General features: G+C 49.0%; 1 protein-coding gene across 1 annotated transcript in view; it reads right to left on the reverse strand.

Moving 5' to 3' along the window:
- Positions 1–21,535, reverse strand: part of LOC147693107 (uncharacterized) — a 61,041-nt gene extending 39,506 nt beyond the window's left edge. Inside the window, exons 1-2 of the mRNA XM_086939361.1 lie at positions 21,209–21,535; positions 3,267–3,388 (exon numbers count right to left, since the gene is read on the reverse strand). Of these exons, the coding sequence (XP_086795487.1) occupies positions 3,267–3,341 (75 nt within the window). The 5' untranslated portion in view covers positions 3,342–3,388; positions 21,209–21,535. The remainder of the gene's footprint in view (positions 1–3,266; positions 3,389–21,208) is intronic.
- Between the last annotated feature and the right edge of the window lie 368 nt (positions 21,536–21,903).

A 21,903-nucleotide genomic window follows, 5' to 3' on the forward strand; every position in this document is an offset into this window, starting at 1 on the left:
GCTCCAAGCCATTGCACCACAATCAGTGTAAATAAAAGGTAATTACTGCCTCACTTCCTCGCCTCCCCTGCCAAAAACGATTATTTCCACAGCTGCAAAGTCATTCAACACAAATAGAAGCCTTCCTCTTTGAAGCAGGAAATTCCTCATTTCCATCCCATGTTTATTCACAATATAGATCCCCAGAGTGCAGGTTTGTGTCAGTGAATATTTGTTGCTAAACCCTGCTGTATGCTTCAGAGTTTAGGCAGCATCCAGTGGTCCAACCTGGCCACGCGTGGCACCTGGAGGAACGGAAGGAAGAGTAGCAGGACAGAGGGACACAAATTACACTCGCAAAAACTGGGCACAAATTACCAACAACCTTTTACTAATGGAGAATTTTTTTGCAAATTGACCTGTGTACAGGGCCGGCCAAATAGCAGGCACCGGGCGTTTCTCCAGTGGGCCACCAGGTTGGGGGCCAGTTTTGGACCCCTGTGGGGGGCAGTTTTTTTACTGGGGCTGGCAATCCCGCCCCCGTAACAAAAGCTGCACAGGTGAGATAGGAGTGGTGCTTGCAACTAGCATCCCCCCATCCGCTCACCCCCCCCCCCCCCCCCCCCCCGCACAGAGGGCTGACTGAGCTGTTTGCCAGGGCCGGTTTCGGTTCCCAGTCCAGCTGTGCCTGTGTGCTAAAGGTCAGTTCGTAAAAATTGCGTTCGAAGTGGGTCGCAATCCAACGTTTTGCATTACTGCTCTTGAGGTAGGTCGGAAAGAACTACTCTCTCAGTTTGGCAGCCAGCACAGGATTTTGGCCTCCTGGGTTCAGCAGGCCACCACATCTGTGATTGCTTTTTATTAAAATTTTTGTTTCATGCAGCCTGTGTCCCTTAAAAAAAAGTCCTTTCAGAAAAAACACGACACAGCGCTCATCCAGGGGCTGGAGGGGTGGGCATGTTCTCTATGCAGGTTGTAAGGCAGAGGGCATGGAGAACAGGAGAGTGCACATGACTGGTTTGGGTAGCCCGAGAGGGCGGACCAAACAGTCACTGGGCACTCAGGAGTGGGCAAACCACTCCTCCCCTGCCCTGCTCGGAGAGCAGAGCAGCCCCGCCAACCCACCTGCCGCAAAGCAGCAGGACAGGAAACATAACATTACAATAACTCTAAGGTACTCTCATTTTATGTTTCTCACTACTGAAAAGCAGTGGGGCGACGCTCCTCCGCCATAGAGGAGGAGCCGCCCCTGGTCACTGCCTAGGACATGGACAGCGAAAATGTAGTGCGGCTGAGATGCAGAAAATCGCCTGCTTTCAGAGTTTGCTTTCTCTAAGCAAAACAAAATTCCAATGGGGCACTTTAAAGATGACACCACTCTGCAAACCTGTAGCTCAGGACTGGGAACATATTTTAGTCTGCACTTCCAATGGAATATCAATGAAAAATAAGTGGATCTGCTTTCTTGTTGGATCTGTTCTCGTGGAGAAGTGTGGCTCAGTGGTTAGTGGCGGCAGACCCGGATGCTGGGATCGACCGTGGACCAGGGTTCGATTCCCCGCCTCGGTGGGTCTTGGGCTCAAAAATTCCACGGCCTCGACAATTCTCGCTCCGGTGCCTACTTGACTCACGGGGTCTCACTTTGCAACTCTGGGCAATAGCTTGCTTAATCTCCACAACGGCCTCTCGCGGCGGGATGCCTGGCTTTCACCTTGTGGACACCCTGCCGGGGCCTCTCACAGGGGAATACCAGGACGGGTTCCCTAAGCAAGCGCCAGGATGCCATTTGGGTGACAGGTTGCGCTATATAAGTACACCTACATTTACATTTACTTCAGTGGTATCGCCCGTCACAGCAGAGAGATCCTGGCCACACAACTAGCCAGAATATGAAGCCTCCTCTGCAGATCAGAACTACATTTATCATAATAATCAATATGAAATCTTCCTTTTTTTGGGACCCTCACACTAATGTTGCACTGTCATGCTGCCACTATGGAAAATGAAAGCAACTTTTATATTAACAAAAATGTATTCTACTATGTGACAACCAAATCTCTAAGTAGGAGGTCTTCTGTCTTCTATCCAGAAGAGATGATTGGCTGGCTTCTCCTACATCACACCTTACATTAAGTAGACTTGAATCTTCAATAGGTCTCAGATTCTCAATGTGCGATACGAGGACGTCATAGTATCCCTTGAATGCCAACATGGCGTTTTGTCTTTGCAAATCCATCCGACAACCATCAGAGACTCCGCCCCTTTTAACTCACCTTGCATATTGGACAGTGAGCCTTAAGGTGTATCTACTGTAGCATCTGCTGCAGCGCAAAGAAGACGTGGATATAACATAAAAGGTCTTTGCTAAAAGCAACCTCATACTGAAGTACTTTTTTTGAAGGGCGCTGGGTCTGTCAACCCACTGAACTCTAAAAACCACTTCAGTGGTTAGTGTTTCCATACAGCTTGTATTTGAGACAAGTGTGCAAATGATGGATTTCAGTGGAGATTGTTTGCATACGTGTTAATCATTCTGAAAATCCAACAGGGCTGTGCTAGTTTTTGAGCTAACATTCCAAACCCTATACAATGGCAAATAAATTGGATCCAAGATATGCTACTGGTATAGGTGTATGCTTTCCACAATTAGTGCAAGACCAAAGAAAAAGTTGTTGATGTTTCAACCCACAAAAAAATGCAGAGGTGCCCTTCTTCAGGACAGATTGGTAGCAACATAAAATGAGACACAATGATCTAATCTAAAGGTTCATAATTAATTTAGGGATGCTTATAGAGAAAATGAATAAACTATAAAGTAGGAAAGAGAGCTCACCTTTATGTGTCTACTTTGAGTCACAATCCTTTATGGTGAATCTGAAAGTCTGATTGAGGCCTAAAAATATCAACTATGTGGAGTAAATTGACAAATACATCCTCGGGAAGAATTTAGAAAGAGATCATGGTATACCGGTCACAGATATGTCCAAATAATACCCAGTAGTATTTGTATAACTAGACATGCACACAGATGAAAACAAATGAAAAGCTTGTACATATTGAAAAGTAAATGTTCCTGAAAACATGGGAACTCATTAGTTGCATGAATTCTTTCTGCAGTAAAATACTAGAAAAGAGAGTAGGGGCTAAACTTCCTTCAAAACCACTACTAAGTCCAAGAAACATCTGTTCATAAAGGGGCGGAATTCACTTACACCTCCCATGTTTTCAGGTACATTTACTGTCCGACACTGATACCTCTGATGATAGGTGAACATAGGGTACGCTACCTCCAGTTCTGCCTCGGTGGATGAGCCGTCGCACGGCAGGTTCTCCATGATGTCCTTGTTTGCTTCTCCATCCATGGTGTCCCTTTATGGCATCCAATCCACCTCCGTCTCATGAAATCTGCCTGTGAGATGGAAGCCACAACCATTACTGGTTATGAGGGGAGTGAGGTTGCAGTCTCCAATGCAACGACATATAGAACTATCAAACACTTCACTTCTCTGCTGGTTGGTATATTACAGGTACATGGATCAAGGTAGGATTTTGTGAGTCCTTAAATGCGATTATTAAGGAATCGCAATTAAGGACTCGCAAAAGCCTATGCATGTAGAATTGCTATAAAAATAGCTATTCCTAAACATTCCTTAATTATGACTTGCAAATTGCGAGTCGCAATTAAGGAATGGCTCCCCATTAATTTTTATGGGCCTACAGGCCGATAGTAATGAATGGGAAATTGCATGCGCAATTTGCGAGTACCAATAGGCACTCGTAAATTGCGCATGCAATTTCAAGGGTGTCAAAAGGACACCCTGTTGCACCCCTGAAATTGTGATGTGCACACATGTTGCACACACATTCCCCAAGGCCATGTGTGTATGCAACATGAAACTTTGATAAATTTACTTTAGTGCATTTTTCAAAGTTTTTGCAAATTACCGACCAGTTTAATTGCTCTGTAATTTCCGGCCCCAAATTGCAAAATCACTATTTAAAAGTGGTTCTTGCATTGCATTTAAGGAATCGCAAATCGCAAAAAATTGCGATTACCTAAATTGCGCATCCCCAACACTTTGATGCATCGCAAAAGGCCATTTTGCGATCGCAAACGTCCAATTTTTGCGAATTGCACCGTTTGCGTTCGCAAAAACCTTTGATGCATGTGCCCCTTAGTGTATAACTTGTTTACTCATTCCTTGATAGGAAAGTTACAATGCGTGCAGCTAGGATACTCTCTCTGATAGGCCTAAGCAAATGATAATTTGTAAAAAAATAAAATATTAATAGGAATACTTGCTTATAATAATATTAATAGTAATATAGGAAAATCCAGGTTTCGTGTTACTTTCAAGTACCAAAATATTTGTTGACACTTTGATAGTAAGCATACCAAAAGGAATATCATGTTGTAACATGAAATATAAATATACCATGCATACCTCATCAAGTGTTAATGTTCTCCAACATCACACATCTTCCCCCTCATAAAACAAAGTAAATAAATAAATAGAACAACAGGACAGATTAATTGTTTGGTGGCCATGGTACTCCGCCCCAAATGTGAAGGAGTACCCTATCTTCCAAACTGACGGTCCCTCTGCCCTACTTGGGCTGGGAAGGACTACCAGCTTTCCACAGATGGAACCTTCATTGGCTCAGTCAACCAAATCTGTTGCCGGATGGCTCGATGAAGTAAGGATCTGTTGTAAGTTTCTGTCGGGGAAGGGCATTACACTAGCCACCCTATTTAGGGTAGACTATGTGATGTCCTGATTTTTCTGTCCCTCACCATCAGGTAAAGCAGCCGGTGAGAGACCAAAAACACAAATCATAGCTCAGCCTGCATCTATTAAAAAATCCTCTTTGATGTGGGGGTCTTTAGTTTTTTTTGTTTTCTCACACCAACCTCCCACTTTAAGAGTATGTTCATGAAAAACAAAAAGTTTGTTAGAGGTTGGATGAATGGCCATCACAAGAGATGGCAGCCTTCCACATCCAACAAACTTTTATACCTTTTGCATCTTTTTGACCCTGGACAGAAACCGCGATGATGGAGGTCCCTACCAAGGAACAGAGAACACTGCTGGGCTCATAGCGATCACCAAATTTGGCATAATGTCCCCTGCCACCCTTATGGACAAAGTACCATTCTCTAAATTCAGACTATTAGAACAATGAGAGGAATATTCTTAGGCAGTTACATAGGGGCTGATTACGATGGCGGACGGACTGAAGTCCGTCCGCATGGTCTCGGGGAGTGGGACCACCTGCCTACAAGGTGGAGGTCCCACAGGTGGTATTATGATGTGGCCGCCACCACGGCGGCTGCAAGTACCATACTGTTAGATTTGGGGGTCTCTGGTTGGCACAGGTAGGTACTTGTGACAAATAGGGACCCTCTCCTCTAGTCAGAGAAAGGGGATTACACACCTAAAATAACCCCTGCTCACCCTCTAGGTTGTGTGGCACGAGCAGTCAGGGCTTATTTCAGAGGCGTTGTAAGTTAAGCAGTTGTGACCACATACAGTAACCCAGTGACAACACTACAAATGGACACCACACAGGTTTTATATCAAAAATAAGTATACTGTATATAGAGTTACCACAAGACCATAAACGACAAAAATACACACTATGATTACTTTAAGATGATAGATTTAAGCTTAGTTCAGTTCAGTCTTAGAGGCAACACTCTGCGTCAATGTACCTTAAGTTGCGTTGCGCTTCCACGACAAGCAATGTCGCAGCGATGGGAAATATGGCAAAGTTCAGGTGCGAAGAAATAAAGATGTAAAGATCTTCCAGATGCGGCATGCTTCTCGGGGATGTGAGAAGTTCTCGGTCTGATGCGTGGACGACAGCGGCGACATCCAAGATGTGACGGCAGCAGCTCCAGCGGCGACGCTCTTCTCCCACGATGCGTGAAGCTTCCGCACGATGCGACAACTACATCTGCAACATCCAAGATGCGACGGCAGCAGCTCCGATGGTGACGCGCTTCTCGGGGGATGCAAGGTGCTCTTGGTCAATGCGGTGCAATGCGACAGGTCCTTCGGAGTTGCGATGGCAGGCACAGCGACTGCGACACGCTCTGATCTCGTTGCAAGATTCTTCTCCTGATGCGGTGCAGTGCGACAACCACAGCGGCGACACCCTCCTTCTTCGGAGTTGCGATGGCAGCAGCAGCGACGGCGACACGCTTCCTCTTCGTTGCGGCATGTTTCCCTCCGATGCGGTGCAGTGCGACAGTTCCTGCGGCGACACCCTCCTTCCTCCGGAGTTGCGATGGCGACATGCTTCTTATCGTTGAGTCGCGCTTCCAGCTCCTTGCGACACGCAGTTCCTCAGAAGGCCCAAAACAGCAGTAGACACTTCCCAAAGAACTCTAGGGAGCTGGGGGGTGAAGTCTGTTGTCTCTGAGACTTCAGCAGGAGGCAAGCTCTTTTCCAAGCCCTTGGAGATCCTTCACATGTTTAAAGCAAAGTACACAAAGTTCCTTTCTCCTTCCTTTGGCAGTAAGGCAACCACTGCAGGCCAACCCCCCAAGCAGCACTTCAGCTTGGGAATAGTCTGTCCTCGGTTTCTTCAGGTTCCTCTCCTCAGTAAAGGTTTCTTCTTGTAGTCCAAAAGTGATCTAATTTCATGGGAGCAGGGTCCCAATACTTATACCCAGAAATCATTTGTTCTCTGAGGGGAGAGGGGCCTGTGCCCAGTCCAAACCAGTTCTGAAGCACTCTGTTTACCAGACTTCTCCTTTCCTTTCACAGTGCAGGGCATGCACATCAGACGCCCGACAGGAGGTGGAGCCAGCATTGTGGAAGGCAAGTACAGTTCTGGAGCACTTTGTTGACAGGACTCCTTGTCTTCTTTCAGTGTGCAGGGCAGAGACATCAGCCGCTCCCCAGGGGGTGGAGCCAGCATTGTGGAAGGTAGGCACAGCCCTATTCCCTCCCATCTAGATGCAGATCTCTCTATTCACCACTGGGTGACCCAGCCTGTCTCCTGGAATTCCCCAGCCCTGTCACTCTCAAAACCAGACATAGGAATACACAAACTAGCAGAGGCAGGTTTGAATGGTTAGACAAGCAAATACCTACTTTCTAAAAGTAGTATTTGCAAACACAGATGTATTTTATTATTCTGAGGTTCAGGCATACTAAACTCGAATTTCTACCATGTTCTCTGAGACAGTTAGGATCATAAAATGTAATAACTCTAACAGCCCATTCTGGCCTATGGAGAACAGGTAGCCTTGCAATAGTGAAAAACGAAAATGGCTGTAATTCACTATTAGGACATGCCACACACACCAAGGCTTGTCCTACCTTATACTTACAATGCACCCTGCCCTTGGGCCTACGATAGAGGTGACTGATATGAAGAAAAGGGAAGGTTTAGGGACTGGGAAGTGGGTGCACTCGCCCAGTCAGCATACAGTACCAGACTGCACGCAGGCTCTGCAATGGCAGACCTTAGATGCATTTTACAAGGCTGCTTCTGTGGGTGGCACAACCAGTGCTGCAGGCCCACCAGCAGCATTTGGATTACACGCCCTGGCATACTCAGTGCACTGTACTAGGGTCTGACAAGTAAACCAAAATAGCCAAACATGGAATCACTAATCCATACATCAATTTATAATAGGGAGCCCTTGCACTGTGGAACTGAATAGCAGTGGCACAGTGCCCAAAGCATCTAACACCAGCAAAAATACATGAGGCAACAGAAAAAATGGAAGGGAGACCCACACCAATGGTGCCAGGTCTAACACATACTATGGGCGGAGTTCGCGGAGTTGCGCTATGCAAAACTCCGCAAAGTGGAAAAAAAACTCTGCCGCGTTACGCGGAGCTCCGAAAGTGGCAGAGTGTGATAGAAAAATGTAGTTTGCGGTGATTTTCAGTGCCGGATGCTTGTCCGCACTGCGCAATCATCGTGAATGGCACCATGCACAGCGCAAGCAGGCGCTGGTTTCCTTTCTGCAGCTCGAGTAGATTTTTATCCGAGCGCCAGCTTTCTCAACGCGAATGGGCAGTTTCTCAACGTGAGCGGTCGTGAGCACACTCGACCACTTGCAATGAGAACCCTGCCCACTGCGCTGAAAAATCTTGCAGGGAGGTGGATTTTCCTCGCTCGTGCTCACCAACTTGACGTTGACGATCACCAATGAGGAAAAATACTTTTCGGAACTCCGCGAGCTCCATGTAACGCGGAGTGCTGAACACTCCGCGAAACTCCGCGAGCGGAGTTCACTGCCCAGGCTTAGTTTACAGTCACATCTAATAAGGAACTCAGATCCCCAAATGATCCCGCAGAAGTGTTCTAATCCCCATAATCCAACCAAGATCTCTCTTTGTGCACTAGAAAGTTGTATATCTGCTGGGGTTGAAACATGAGAATCAACCACAGCTCTTTCTCATTCGTTCTTGTCTCTTTGGGTACAACACCCTTGCATCAGTTGTTTGATGCACTTGGTTTTTGGAACGAATCCATGGAGGGTTCCAGGTGCACATATCCTCTGTTTTACCAAAGAACTCTCCTGACAATTTAGCAACTTGCGATGCTTCGCTTTGTTCCTGAGGAGCTATCTCATGACATAAGGCTTTTCAGAAAAGTTTGAACAAATTTAGCATTTTATTCCTTTTTGTACCAGGAAGGACTTTATTTCATATTAGGGCAAGTAACAACGTCTCTTTAGCTTGATCCTGTCACAACTTACCACAAGGCCTAGATACTCTGACAGCAAACTTACATGTCTTATGTTCTGCTGTGAGTCCACACGTTTCTAAGATGTTCAGGATCAGGCATAAATGTTTGTCATGTTGGCCTCTATCTTCACCCATAACCAAGATATATTTTTGGAAAAACCTTACTCCATTAAGATTGCTAAACACTTGGTCCATGAGGCATTGCAATACCACAGCCGCTGATGCCAAACGAAAGGGCGTGCAAACATAATGGAAATATCCTATTGGTGTCATAAACGCAGTTGACTGCTTACTCTGTGCTTGTAAACTTTATTTGACGATAAACTGATGAGGAGTCAGTAGCCCTGGCCAGCATCTCCTTTATCTTTGACAATGGAAACGTTTTAACTACATTACTATTTAGGTCCCTGAGGTCAACACACACATTTTTTTTTAAACCTGTCTGTCCACGACCAAAGGGGCTAACCATCGTGATGACATCATTGGTTCAATCATGCCAGAATGTGGAAGCTTATCGATTTCCTGGTTCACTTCTTAGACGGCAATCGAGGACAGATTCTGTGATTTATGCACAGTGAGGATCACTCCCTTTTTGAATATATGAGTGTGCAAAAGCCCCTTGAGGGCACCAATCTTGCAGTAAAACACTGCTACAAATTCCTTCAAGCTCCCACTTTTCATCACCACCAGCACCTGATCCGTTCTGTTGTGATCTTGTATAATGTCCAAAGTACCCTAGGACGGAGAGATTTACTCTCCACGGCCACATGCAATTTCCCTAAGGGTTTTCTATTTTAAAGTTAACACATAACTATTCATTACTGCTACACTGGATATGTTGCAACTTCTGACAGAGAACGCCTACAAATGTATCTGCCCACACTTTTATTGTGTAAGGTGAGCCAGACTCCCAAAGAACTGTTACACTTTACTGGTAAACATCTGAAAAGGAACAACAGACTGTAGGAAAGAAACATCATTCTAATGTAACCAAGATCACAAGAGGTTTACAGTGTATCTCAAGTGCCCCCACCCATGCTTCCGAATACAGGTGTTGCCAAATACTAAGAGCCTGGTCTTAATTCCACCTCACCTCTTTTTCTTCCACCTCCTTTCTCTTCCTGTATCTTTACCTTATTTATACCATGACTGTCTAGTCTTGGAATATGTGATGCCATCCCGCTGTATTTCTCCCCGCAGGGAATCACAACGCGGTCGTTACAACAACTGCGTTGTGATTCCGCAAACCATTACTCCGCAAGTTGGAACAACGACTTGCGGAGGGGGGGCGCTGGATGTTGAAATATTATAATTTACTATTCCAACTCCAGTCAGTACGGACAATAGGGAAGGTATTGGATTTTAAATCTAACACCTCCCCCCCTCCGCAAGTCGTTGTTCCGACTTGCGGAGTAATGGTATGCGGAATCACAACGCAATCGTTGTAACGACCGCGTTGTGATTCCCTTTGGGGAGAAAGATTTGCGCGAAATGTTGTTTACCCTAGTCTTGATTCCACCTCAAGCCTCTTTTTTCAACTGCCCTACACTTCTTGTCTCTTTATCTCATGAATACCGGGGATGTCTAGTCTTGATTCCCCTTCAGGCATTTTTCTCCCACCACCCTACTCTTTTTCGAACTCTTTGTAGTATCTTTTCATCCATGCTTTATGTGTTTGCCACTGTTTTTCTATCTTTATTTTCCTCCCTTTCATTCTTTACCGTCTCTTGCTCTGGGCCCGCGTCTGACGATAAAAAATAAGTCCAGAGTCCCAAAAATAAGTGCGTGTGCCCGTCCCCTGCAAACACTGGCTCAAATTAAACACTGGATAAAAAGATGCATTACACAAGTTAGGGCACAGAGTTGGGAATTAGAATGTTTTCCCCTCTAACCCGGTGTTCTTTAATTAGCTCTACCCACAGCCCTCAGAGTGCCCTTGTGCAAATCCACCCAGTACTCTGCAGTAATTGGTCAACACAATGAAAAGAAATAAGAGAAACCTCTTGGACAGAAACCTTTATTTGCACAAAGCAATGAGGACAGAGCTGGCACTTAATATATAAAACACATTACTGTTGCTAGTAAGCCATGAACACAGGAACGCACTGTTCCTTCCTAAATGGGTCACCCTGTTGCCTGGACAATGGGGATCCATTTCTGAAAGAACCACCATCAAAAGTGTTATCATGTCCTACAGTCAACACTGCAGGTTTATACTGCAGGGAGAGAGTGCTCTGGGCTCCCTCCGTTCACAGGTTGGCGGAAAATCGGAACATTATTTATTAATTTTATATTTTAGTCATTTTTCACGCCACGGGCAACACCCAATGATTGCCAGAAACTTTTACATAAAAGTAGTTTCATGAACAATTTTTGGTTCAGCTGCTGTGTTGAAATTTTCAGGGTGTTCTGTCAAGCAGAAGCCAAGAAAAGAGGGTGGGGGGGGGGGGGGGCCCAAAACACGCTTTCCCCTTGTTATGTCTATGGGGATATTTCATTTTTTCAACACAACATAACCCGAAATACTGAATGGAAAGACACCAAATTTGGCAGAAAGCTAGATGTTGGTGCAGAAAACGTGCTTTTTGGGATTTGGTGTAAATCTGTTCAGTAGTTTCAGAGAAATTAAAGTTTGAAAAATATAGCTATCTGGGGACGTGAGTCCTTGCAGTGGACCCACGGATCCTGCAAAATTTGATTGGCTGCCAAAACGCCAACCAGGAAGTGTTGGCCGCCATCTAAAAAAAGTCAACAATAAAGAAAAGGGGGCAGGGTTGGAATACCCTGACCCCCCAGATATGGTGGGTGTTCTAGTAGGCCAAGTAACCATAACCAGATTTATATAGTGCTGTGTTGCCTCAAAGCACTTTATATGAATACCCACGTGGATATGCATAATTTTTGCATAGATCTATGCTGATCTTTATGCATAAAGATACATATAATATAATTGCATATACATGCATAACACGTTGTGTAGTTACGTGCATGCACACACCTACAGCTGCAGCTTAAATTGACCCGTGTACCTCACAAAGGCAAATGGCAGCTTATAAAGCGCTGAACCCGGTCCTCTGCATGCACTGTCTCCGCTGGTCGTGGCATACTGAGTGCAATGGGCAGACTGTGTGCCGGTTCAGAAACCTTTCGGTCATTGGACCCATAGGTCTGACGCCCAGCGGCCTAACAAAACTTGAGGGAGCCTCCCTCAAAGTACATGCAGGGGTCCCCGACACTCCCGACCCACTCCTGAGCCCTCAGGCCAGGGACCTGCCAGTGCTGGAGGGGGACACTCCTCCAGTTACCCATCAAAAATAAAGTTCTGGATCCATTAAGAGCTCACCCAACCCGCTGACTGGTCTCTACGCCGATATGTAGATATTGTTTACATCATTACAGGGGTAGCTGTAGAACCACCTGTTAAGATCCTGCCAAAGGTTTAAACGCCACCCAACACACAGGCTGGAACAGGCAAAGGCTGTGCAATGTGCTTTGTACATGCGGCTAGAAGCCTGGTGTGCCTCCCAGTGGCAGGCATTGCGCCTAGGCTGAGTCCAACAGGTACCAGGGACAGGGGTACTGGACCAGTGCCATAGTGAAACTTGAGGGGGCCCCTCTGCAAGGCACATGGAGGACCCCCCCTTTGATCTTAATTAGGAGCTCTCAGGTCAGAATACTAGGCTGAGGGGGCCCATGGTGCTTGCCCCCACTGCACAGCGGTGGCAGCCGTGGCCTAATGTTATGCCACTGTTCTGGACTAGGATGGGCTGAAGGCCTCATATTGTGCTCAGAACCTTCAGGATGAATAGTTTTTTATTAAATCTGTACATACCACTCCGTTTTCTGGCTCTGCGAGCCAATATATCTATGTTGTTATGTGCCAATGTTTTTCAATGCGGCACACCTCATCTTCCACGACTAGTGACTCACTTTCCAGTCCATTTCGAAGAACACTCTTCGTGACTTTGTCCATCAGCTCCGCTCTCAACCCCACCCTTGACTCCTGAGACAATCCTTGCACTGCTCTACTGCTGTTTATGTTAGCAAATAGCATGAGAGCAGCCCGATGATTGGCTTGGTCAGGCACTGCCAACGCTCTGGTAGACTTGGGTGCTATGGTAGCAATCCCGGCCTCAAGCATTGCGCAGGTAAGCAAGGGTGAAAAAGTGGGCATGTCGGGCTGGTCAGAGCACGGCACCCGTCCAACCTGACATGCGCATTTCACCCCAAGGAGGCCCGGCAGCTGACATGTCAGTTATCCAAGCCCCCACCCACGTCTGCCTCAGTCACTCTCATGTAGAAAAGACAAACTTTGCCTGGGCCATGGCGCACACGGTGTGCTGAGGCTAAAAAAAGGATCTAAACCAATTTATAGTAAAGGGCAAAAAAACAAACAGGGGCGAGGTCTCCACCCCTGTTGGACAGGCCACATGAAGGGCTTGCTCCCTCCCCGCATGACAGGGCCCGAGCCCCGGCCCTCCGGGTGTTACCCACAGAAGCAACGCGCACCCCCGTGTCCTACGGGACTCCTACCCCCGGACATCTCTGTATCCTGGGGCCGAACCACTACCGGCCCTCGCCCGGCCCGGCCGCCATCTTGGACACTGCACCACGAGGCCGCGTGGCCTCAGATCGACCCTAACCCTGGGCCTGGCCAGGCCCCGACATCCCGGCACCACCATCCACCCAGGAGGTGAGCGGACCACTTTGCAGGTCAATGGGAGAAAGAAGTGTCGATGGCTCTCCCCCGCCAGGTGCCGATCGCCTCCAACTCCCCCGGGCGCTGGCTCCACCCCCCTGCTGGGTGTCTGGACTCCCTCATCCCGGACCTCCCGACCTCCAAGTGCGAGGGTCCGGACATCAAAGGGCGCCAGACCTATAACTGGGGCAGCTCCAGAGCAGGAAGGCAGTTGTATCCTGGAGTCGAGAGACACCGTGAAGAACTCATCCTTGACGGACTACTGGCGCTGCCGTAGCCCTGCCTTGCGAACTATCGTCCTGCCTGCTGGCGCTGCCGCAACCTTCTGCAACCTTCAACCTCGTCGGGACCTGCTGGCGCTGCCGCGGACCGTTGTAACGACCACCTTCACCGGGACCTGCTGGCGCCGCCGCGGACCGTCGCTACCTACGATCATCTCGGGACCTGCTGGCACTGCCGCGGCCCGTCCATCTAGAACGCCGAGCTCGAGGATTGTGAGCTATCCATCATACCCTCGCATCTACCAGATTGGTAATAAGACTGTCCCGCTACCCCTTTCCCATCCAAGAGACTAGAATTGAGGGGACCCCTGAGTCCAGACCTCCTTGTACAATTCTACCGTACTTCAAGATTGCTTATAAAGAACGTTAAACCTTATCTTTGTGTGGTGTACATCTGTGGGGGGGAAGTTACTCGTCTGTACGATCACTGGAGACGGCTCTCCCTGGAGACCTCTCCCCTTGTCCTCGGCCGACCCTCCCGGTCCGTCTAACAACCCCCCAGTAAAGAAACCGCTGCTGTATATATATCTTATTTGCCTAGTTTGTGCATGAAAAGTTATGGGGTAATCCTTCAAGCAGGGCCCAAGAGCAGATGGGGGGTGCCAAATGCAAATCCCCTGTGCATTTTTCGTAGGCTTTTTTAGACAGTGCTACCGCAAAAACTGGTGAATAGGAATTACAGCAAATTTGGCAGGAAGCTAGACCTTTGTCCATCTGACCTTCTCTCGGGCCCATCCCTGGTCTCGTCTCACCACAGCTGTGCTCATCACAGTTCTTGTGTCTCCACAGGTGTGCTCATCACAGTTCTTGTGTCTCCACAGGTGTGCTCGTCACAGTTCTTGTGTCTCCACAGCTGTGCTCATCACAGTTCTTGTGTCATCACAGGTGTGCCCATCTGACCTTCTCTCGGGGCCCATCCTTGGTCTCGTCTCACCACAGCTGTGCTCATCACAGTTCTTGTGTCTCCACAGGTGTGCTCATCACAGTTCTTGAGTCTCCACAGGTGTGCTCATCACAGTTCTTGTGTCTCAACAGGTGTGCTCATCACAGTTCTTGTGTCTCCACAGCTGTGCTCATCACAGTTCTTGTGTCTCCACAGGTGTGCCCATCTGACCTTCTCTCGGGGCCCATCCCTGGTCTCGTCTCACCACAGCTGTGCTCATCACAGTTCTTGTGTCTCCACAGGTGTGCTCATCACAGTTCTTGAGTCTCCACAGGTGTGCTCATCACAGTTCTTGAGTCTCCACAGGTGTGCTCATCACAGTTCTTGTGTCTCCACAGGTGTGCTCATCACAGTTCTTGAGTCTCCACAGGTGTGCTCATCACAGTTCTTGTGTCTCCACAGGTGTGCTCATCACAGTTCTTGAGTCTCCACAGGTGTGCTCATCACAGTTCTTGTGTCTCCACAGGTGTGCTCATCACAGTTCTTGTGTCTCCACAGGTGTGCTCATCACAGTTCTTGTGTCTTCACAGGTGTGCTCATCACAGTTCTTGTGTCTCCACAGGTGTGCTCATAACAGTTCTTGTGTCTCACCACAGCTGTGCTCATCACAGTTCTTGTGTCTCCACAGGTGTGCTCATCACAGTTCTTGAGTCTCCACAGGTGTGCTCATCACAGTTCTTGTGTCTCCACAGCTGTGCTCATCACAGTTCTTGTGTCTCCACAGGTGTGCCCATCTGACCTTCTCTCGGGGCCTATCCCTGGTCTTGTCTCACCACAGCTGTGCTCATCACAGTTCGTGTGTCTCCACAGGTGTGCTCATCACAGTTCTTGAGTCTCCACAGGTGTGCTCATCACAGTTCTTGTGTCTCTACAGGTGTGCTCATCACAGTTCTTGTGTCTCCACAGGTGTGCTCATCACAGTTCTTGTGTCTCCACAGGTGTGCTCATCACAGTTCTTGTGTCTCACCACAGCTGTGCTCATCACAGTTCTTGAGTCTCCACAGGTGTGCTCATCACAGTTCTTGTGTCTCCACAGGTGTGCTCACCACAGTTCTTGTGTCTCCACAGGTGTGCTCATCACAGTTCTTGTGTCTCACCACAGCTGTGCTCATCACAGTTCTTGTGTCTCCACAGATGTGCTCGTCACAGTTCTTGTGTCTCACCACAGCTGTGCTCATCACAGTTCTTGTGTCTCCACAGATGTGCTCATCACAGTTCTTGAGTCTCCACAGGTGTGCTCATCACAGTTCTTGTGTCTCCACAGGTGTGCTCATCACAGTTCTTGTGTCTCCACAGGTGTGCTCATAACAGTTCTTGTGTCTCACCATAGCTGTGCTCATCACAGTTCTTGTGTCTCCACAGGTGTGCTCATCACAGTTCTTGAGTCTCCACAGGTGTGCTCATCACAGTTCTTGTGTCTCCACAGGTGTGCTCATCACAGTTCTTGTGTCTCCACAGCTGTGCTCATCACAGTTCTTGTGTCTCCACAGGTGTGCCCATCTGACCTTCTCTCGGGGCCTATCCCTGGTCTCGTCTCACCACAGCTGTGCTCATCACAGTTCTTGTGTCTCCACAGGTGTGCTCATAACAGTTCTTGTGTCTCACCACAGCTGTGCTCATCACAGTTCTTGTGTCTCCACAGGTGTGCTCATCACAGTTCTTGAGTCTCCACAGGTGTGCTCATCACAGTTCTTGTGTCTCCACAGGTGTGCTCATCACAGTTCTTGTGTCTCCACAGCTGTGCTCATCACAGTTCTTGTGTCTCCACAGGTGTGCCCATCTGACCTTCTCTCGGGCCTATCCCTGGTCTCGTCTCACCACAGCTGTGCTCATCACAGTTCTTGTGTCTCCACAGCTGTGCTCATCACAGTTCTTGTGTCTCCACAGGTGTGCTCATCACAGTTCTTGTGTCTCTACAGGTGTGCTCATCACAGTTCTTGTGTCTCCACAGGTGTGCTTATCACAGTTCTTGTGTCTCCACAGGTGTGCTCATCACAGTTCTTGTGTCTCCACAGGTGTGCTCGTCACAGTTCTTGTGTCTCCACAGGTGTGCTCATCACAGTTCTTGTGTCTCCACAGCTGTGCTCATCACAGTTCTTGTGTCTCCACAGGTGTGCCCATCTGACCTTCTCTCGGGGCCTATCCCTGGTCTCGTCTCACCACAGCTGTGCTCATCACAGTTCTTGTGTCTCCACAGGTGTGCTCATAACAGTTCTTGTGTCTCACCACAGCTGTGCTCATCACAGTTCTTGTGTCTCCACAGGTGTGCTCATCACAGTTCTTGTGTCTCTACAGGTGTGCTCATCACAGTTCTTGTGTCTCCACAGGTGTGCTCATCACAGTTCTTGTGCTCATCACAGTTCTTGTGTCTCCACAGGTGTGCTCATCACAGTTCTTGTGTCTCCACAGGTGTGCTCATCACAGTTCTTGAGTCTCCACAGGTGTGCTCATCCCAGTTCTTGTGTCTCTACAGGTGTGCTCATCACAGTTCTTGTGTCTCCACAGGTGTGCTCATCACAGTTCTTGTGTCTCCACAGGTGTGCTCGTCACAGTTCTTGTGTCTCCACAGGTGTGCTCATCAAAGTTCTTGTGTCTCACCACAGCTGTGCTCATCACAGTTCTTGTGTCTCCACAGGTGTGCTCATCACAGTTCTTGTGTCTCCACAGCTGTGCTAATCACAGTTCTTGTGTCTCCACAGGTGTGCTCATAACAGTTCTTGTGTCTCACCACAGCTGTGCTCATCACAGTTCTTGTGTCTCCACAGGTGTGCTCATCTCAGTTCTTGTGTCTCTACAGGTGTGCTCATCACAGTTCTTGTGTCTCCACAGCTGTGCTCATCACAGTTCTTGTGCTCATCACAGTTCTTGTGTCTCCACAGGTGTGCTCATCACAGTTCTTGTGTCTCCACAGGTGTGCTCATCACAGTTCTTGAGTCTCCACAGGTGTGCTCATCACTGTTCTTGTGTCTCTACAGGTGTGCTCATCACAGTTCTTGTGTCTCCACAGGTGTGCTCATCACAGTTCTTGTGTCTCCACAGGTGTGCTCGTCACAGTTCTTGTGTCTCCACAGGTGTGCTCATCTCAGTTCTTGTGTCTCTACAGGTGTGCTCATCACAGTTCTTGTGTCTCCACAGCTGTGCTCATCACAGTTCTTGTGCTCATCACAGTTCTTGTGTCTCCACAGGTGTGCTCATCACAGTTCTTGTGTCTCCACAGGTGTGCTCATCACAGTTCTTGAGTCTCCACAGGTGTGCTCATCACTGTTCTTGTGTCTCTACAGGTGTGCTCATCACAGTTCTTGTGTCTCCACAGGTGTGCTCATCACAGTTCTTGTGTCTCCACAGGTGTGCTCGTCACAGTTCTTGTGTCTCCACAGGTGTGCTCGTCACAGTTCTTGTGTCTCCACAGGTGTGCCCATCTGTTCTTCTCTTAGGGTCCATCCTTGTTCTCCCCTCACCACAAGTGTGCCCATGGCAGGTCTTGTCTCACCACAAGTGTGCCTTTCTGTCCGCCCCATGGGAGCCCAGGGATGGACCCCAAGAGGATGTCAGATGAGCATGCCTGTGGAGACATGAGACCTGAGGTGGGCACACCTGAGATGAGACGAGACATGTGGTGGGCTCCCATGGGGCGGACAGAAAAGCACACTTGTGGTGAGACAAGACCTGCCATGGGCACACTTGTGGTGAGGCGAGAACAAGGATGGACCCCAAGAGAAGAACAGATGGGCACACCTGTGGAGACACAAGAACTGTGATGAGCACACCTGTGGAGACACAAGAACTGTGATGAGCACACCTGTGGAGACACAAGAACTGTGATGAGCACACCTGTGGAGACACAAGAACTGTGATGAGCACACCTGTGGAGACTCAAGAACTGTGATGAGCACACCTGTGGAGACACAAGAACTGTGATGAGCACAGCTGTGGTGAGACACAAGAACTGTGATGAGCACACTGTGGAGACACAAGAAGTGTGATGAGCACAGCTGTGGAGACACAAGAACTGTGATGAGCACACCTGTGGAGACACAAGAACTGTGATGAGCACAGCTGTGGAGACACAAGAACTGTGATGAGCACACCTGTGGTGAGACGAGACCAGGGATGGGCCCCAAGAGAAGGTCAGATGGGCTCACCTGTGGAGACACAAGAAGTGTGATGAGCACACCTGTGGAGACACAAGAACTGTGATGAGCACACCTGTGGAGACACAAGAACTGTGACGAGCACAGCTGTGGAGACACAAGAACTGTGATGAGCACAGCTGTGGTGAGACACAAGAACTGTGATGAGCACACCTGTGGAGACACAAGAACTGTGATGAGCACACCTGTGGAGACACAAGAACTGTGATGAGCACAGGTGTGGAGACACAAGAACTGTGATGAGCACACCTGTGGTGAGACGAGACCAGGGATGGGCCCCAAGAGAAGGTCAGATGGGCACACCTGTGGAGACACAAGAAGTGTGATGAGCACACCTGTGGAGACACAAGAACTGTGATGAGCACACCTGTGGAGACACAAGAACTGTGACGAGCACAGCTGTGGAGACACAAGAACTGTGATGAGCACAGCTGTGGAGACACAAGAACTGTGATGAGCACAGCTGTGGAGACACAAGAACTGTGATGAGCACACCTGTGGTGAGACGAGACCAGGGATGGGCCCCAAGAGAAGGTCAGGTGGGCACACCTGTGGTGAGGTGAAACCTGAGGTGGGTCTCAACTGTAGGACAGATGGGCGCCAGGTGAACGCTGAGCCCCCAGTGGGTGAACCCTCCGCGAGGGGGCTCCTCCCAGACATCCCTGGGGACTGGAACCATGGCACCAACGACCACAGGAAGGAGAACAGTAAGTGGGTCAGACATGCAAATCACCACTACAGCCACCAACCCTCCGGATGTGCCAGTACCTGGCTCAGTACCTCTGTCGGTCTCCTGCCTTTTTTCCTGCTGGGCGCCCTGCCACGTGCTGTCGGTCCAGCAGCGTGCGAGCCTAAACGTTCTGGGGTCAGACAACGGGGGGGGGGCTTATTCCAGTTCCACTGGGGAATGGAATGAGACGTATTTCCTTCAGGTTAAAGAGTCCTGCTCTGTCTCTCTTGCAAAGACGCTCCAATTGCCCACACCGGATCAACAGTGGGCAGTCTTGGTATTCACGAGATAAAGGGGCAGATTTACAAGCCCCTTACGCCGCCGGTGTGTCACGTTACGTGATGCACTGGCGGCGCAACCTGCTGCGTGATATTTACAAGCACACGTAAAGCCACCCTGCATGGCTGTACCTGTGTTTGTAAATATCACCCCTTTTAACGCAACACTTTGCGTGTTGGGGCGTGACATGGGTGTTTCTGTCGGTGTTCCAATGCAACACTCATGTTCACTGATGCATGTGCAGATGTACGAATCGTAAATCTGGAAATGCATCGGAAAGGGAGGCGTAGGGAGGTGCAATGAGGAAAAAAAATTCATTTCCCCTCGTTTTTTTCCTCCTTCAATCTATGCTGCATTCTGTAGCACGCATTGGAAGAGGAAATCCCCTTCATTGAGTGTTTTTGCGCAGGAGTTCCTTCTCTCCCTACAACACAGGCATCCTTTCACCATGGTGCGAGGGTGCCTGTGCCGGCGCATGACAGCAGTTTGTGCGCCAGCACAGGGAGTAGCACAGAGATGCGACATATTGTTGTAAATATGTCACATCCCTGTGCCTCAAAACTAACGCAGCACGGCGCAGCTCAGCAAATAGACTTCCGGCACCGCACAGCGTTAGTTTCTTGTGTATCTGCCTTAAAGAGACAGGAGGTGTAGGGTGGTGAAAGAAAGAGGCATGAGGTGGAATCAAGACCAAGCAGCCTTGGCATTCATGAGATAAAGAGGCAGGAAGGGTTGGAAGTATGAGGCCTGGGGTGGAATCAATTTTAGGCAGTCTGGGCATCCGTGAGATAAAGAGACAAAGTGTATGGTGGAGAAAGAAGGTGGCATGAGGTGGAATCAAGACCAGGCAGCCTTGTTATTCATGAGATGAAGAGACAGGAAGTGTAGGGTGGTGGAAGAAGGAGGTATGAAGTGGAATCGCCTTGGTATTCGCGGCATAAAGAGACAGGAAGAGTTGGGAAGTGGATCAGGGATGAGGCTGAATGAAGGCCAGGAGGCCTCAGTGTTCCGCAGCCCTGGCATTCAGTGGCATCGGCGGGGGGAGGGGGAGCCCCTACGGAACACTACGGACCCTCTGCACTTATATTTATACGAATTTAGCCCTGGACTCTGGCGAGGTTGGAGAATGCAATGTCCAGCCAAGGTTGACATCAGCATGAGCAACAAACACTGGTCGTGGTCAAGAGCTTGGGCCTCCAGGTAGACCCTCTCCGCCAGACTGGGGTGCTCTGGCGAAAGGGGGGGGGCTGCCATCTCTCATCGTGCCTTTAAAAAAGGCTTCAATGGTCCTTCTGTGATATTCAAATAACACACGCGTCTTATGAACTGAGAATCATAACATTATCAACTGTGTCTAAAGGTCTCTCTCTCCAGAGCTGCCAGTCCGAAGACATGAGAACCATTTTAGCCAAACGAACTGAAGTCACAATACCTTGCAGACGCCGCTGTGCTCCTCAGCAGAAAAGTGATCTGGTGCTCACCGATCCCCTCATCGCTGCCAGGAGCAGACTCCAGCTCACGTTAGAGGTCCAGGACCAGTGTGAGCCAACTAGTGATTGTGCCGAGGGTCACACGGTTCAGGGCACTCTAGGGCAGGGGACCCCCACTTCCAATCAGAGGGCAAAGGGAGTGATCGATAGTAGTCCAAGGGGGAGAGATGTGTCCGCCTGGATTCAGAGCTCGCGGGCACTCCAGTGATCTGTGTCCTCCGCATGCAAATAACTCCATTTCCTGCTGCCGTGCACAAGCACTGTGCAAACAAGGCGTTCCTGCTGCTCGGGAGGCTGATGACGGACAGGTGAGGCGTGCGGGATGGGAGGACACGACGCACAGGAAGCTGCGGTGAGGGCAGCACAGAAGGAGCTCAGGTGAGTGCAGCACAGAGGGAGCTCAGGTGAGTGCAGAACAGAGAGAGCTCAGATGAGTGCAGCACAGAGGGAGCTCACGTGAATGCAGCACAGAGGGAGCTCAGGTGAGTGCAGCACAGAGGGAGCTCAGGTGAGTGCAGCACAGATGGAGCTCGGGTGAGTGCAGCACAGAGGGAGCTCGGGTGAGTGCAGCACAGAGGGAGCTCAGGTGAGTGCAGCACAGAGAGACCTCAGATGCATGCACTGTACAGGGAGCTCA

The sequence above is a fragment of the Lissotriton vulgaris genome, chromosome 9, assembly GCF_964263255.1.
Source record: "Lissotriton vulgaris chromosome 9, aLisVul1.2, whole genome shotgun sequence".
In the NCBI taxonomy this organism is placed as follows: Eukaryota; Metazoa; Chordata; class Amphibia; order Caudata; family Salamandridae; genus Lissotriton; species Lissotriton vulgaris.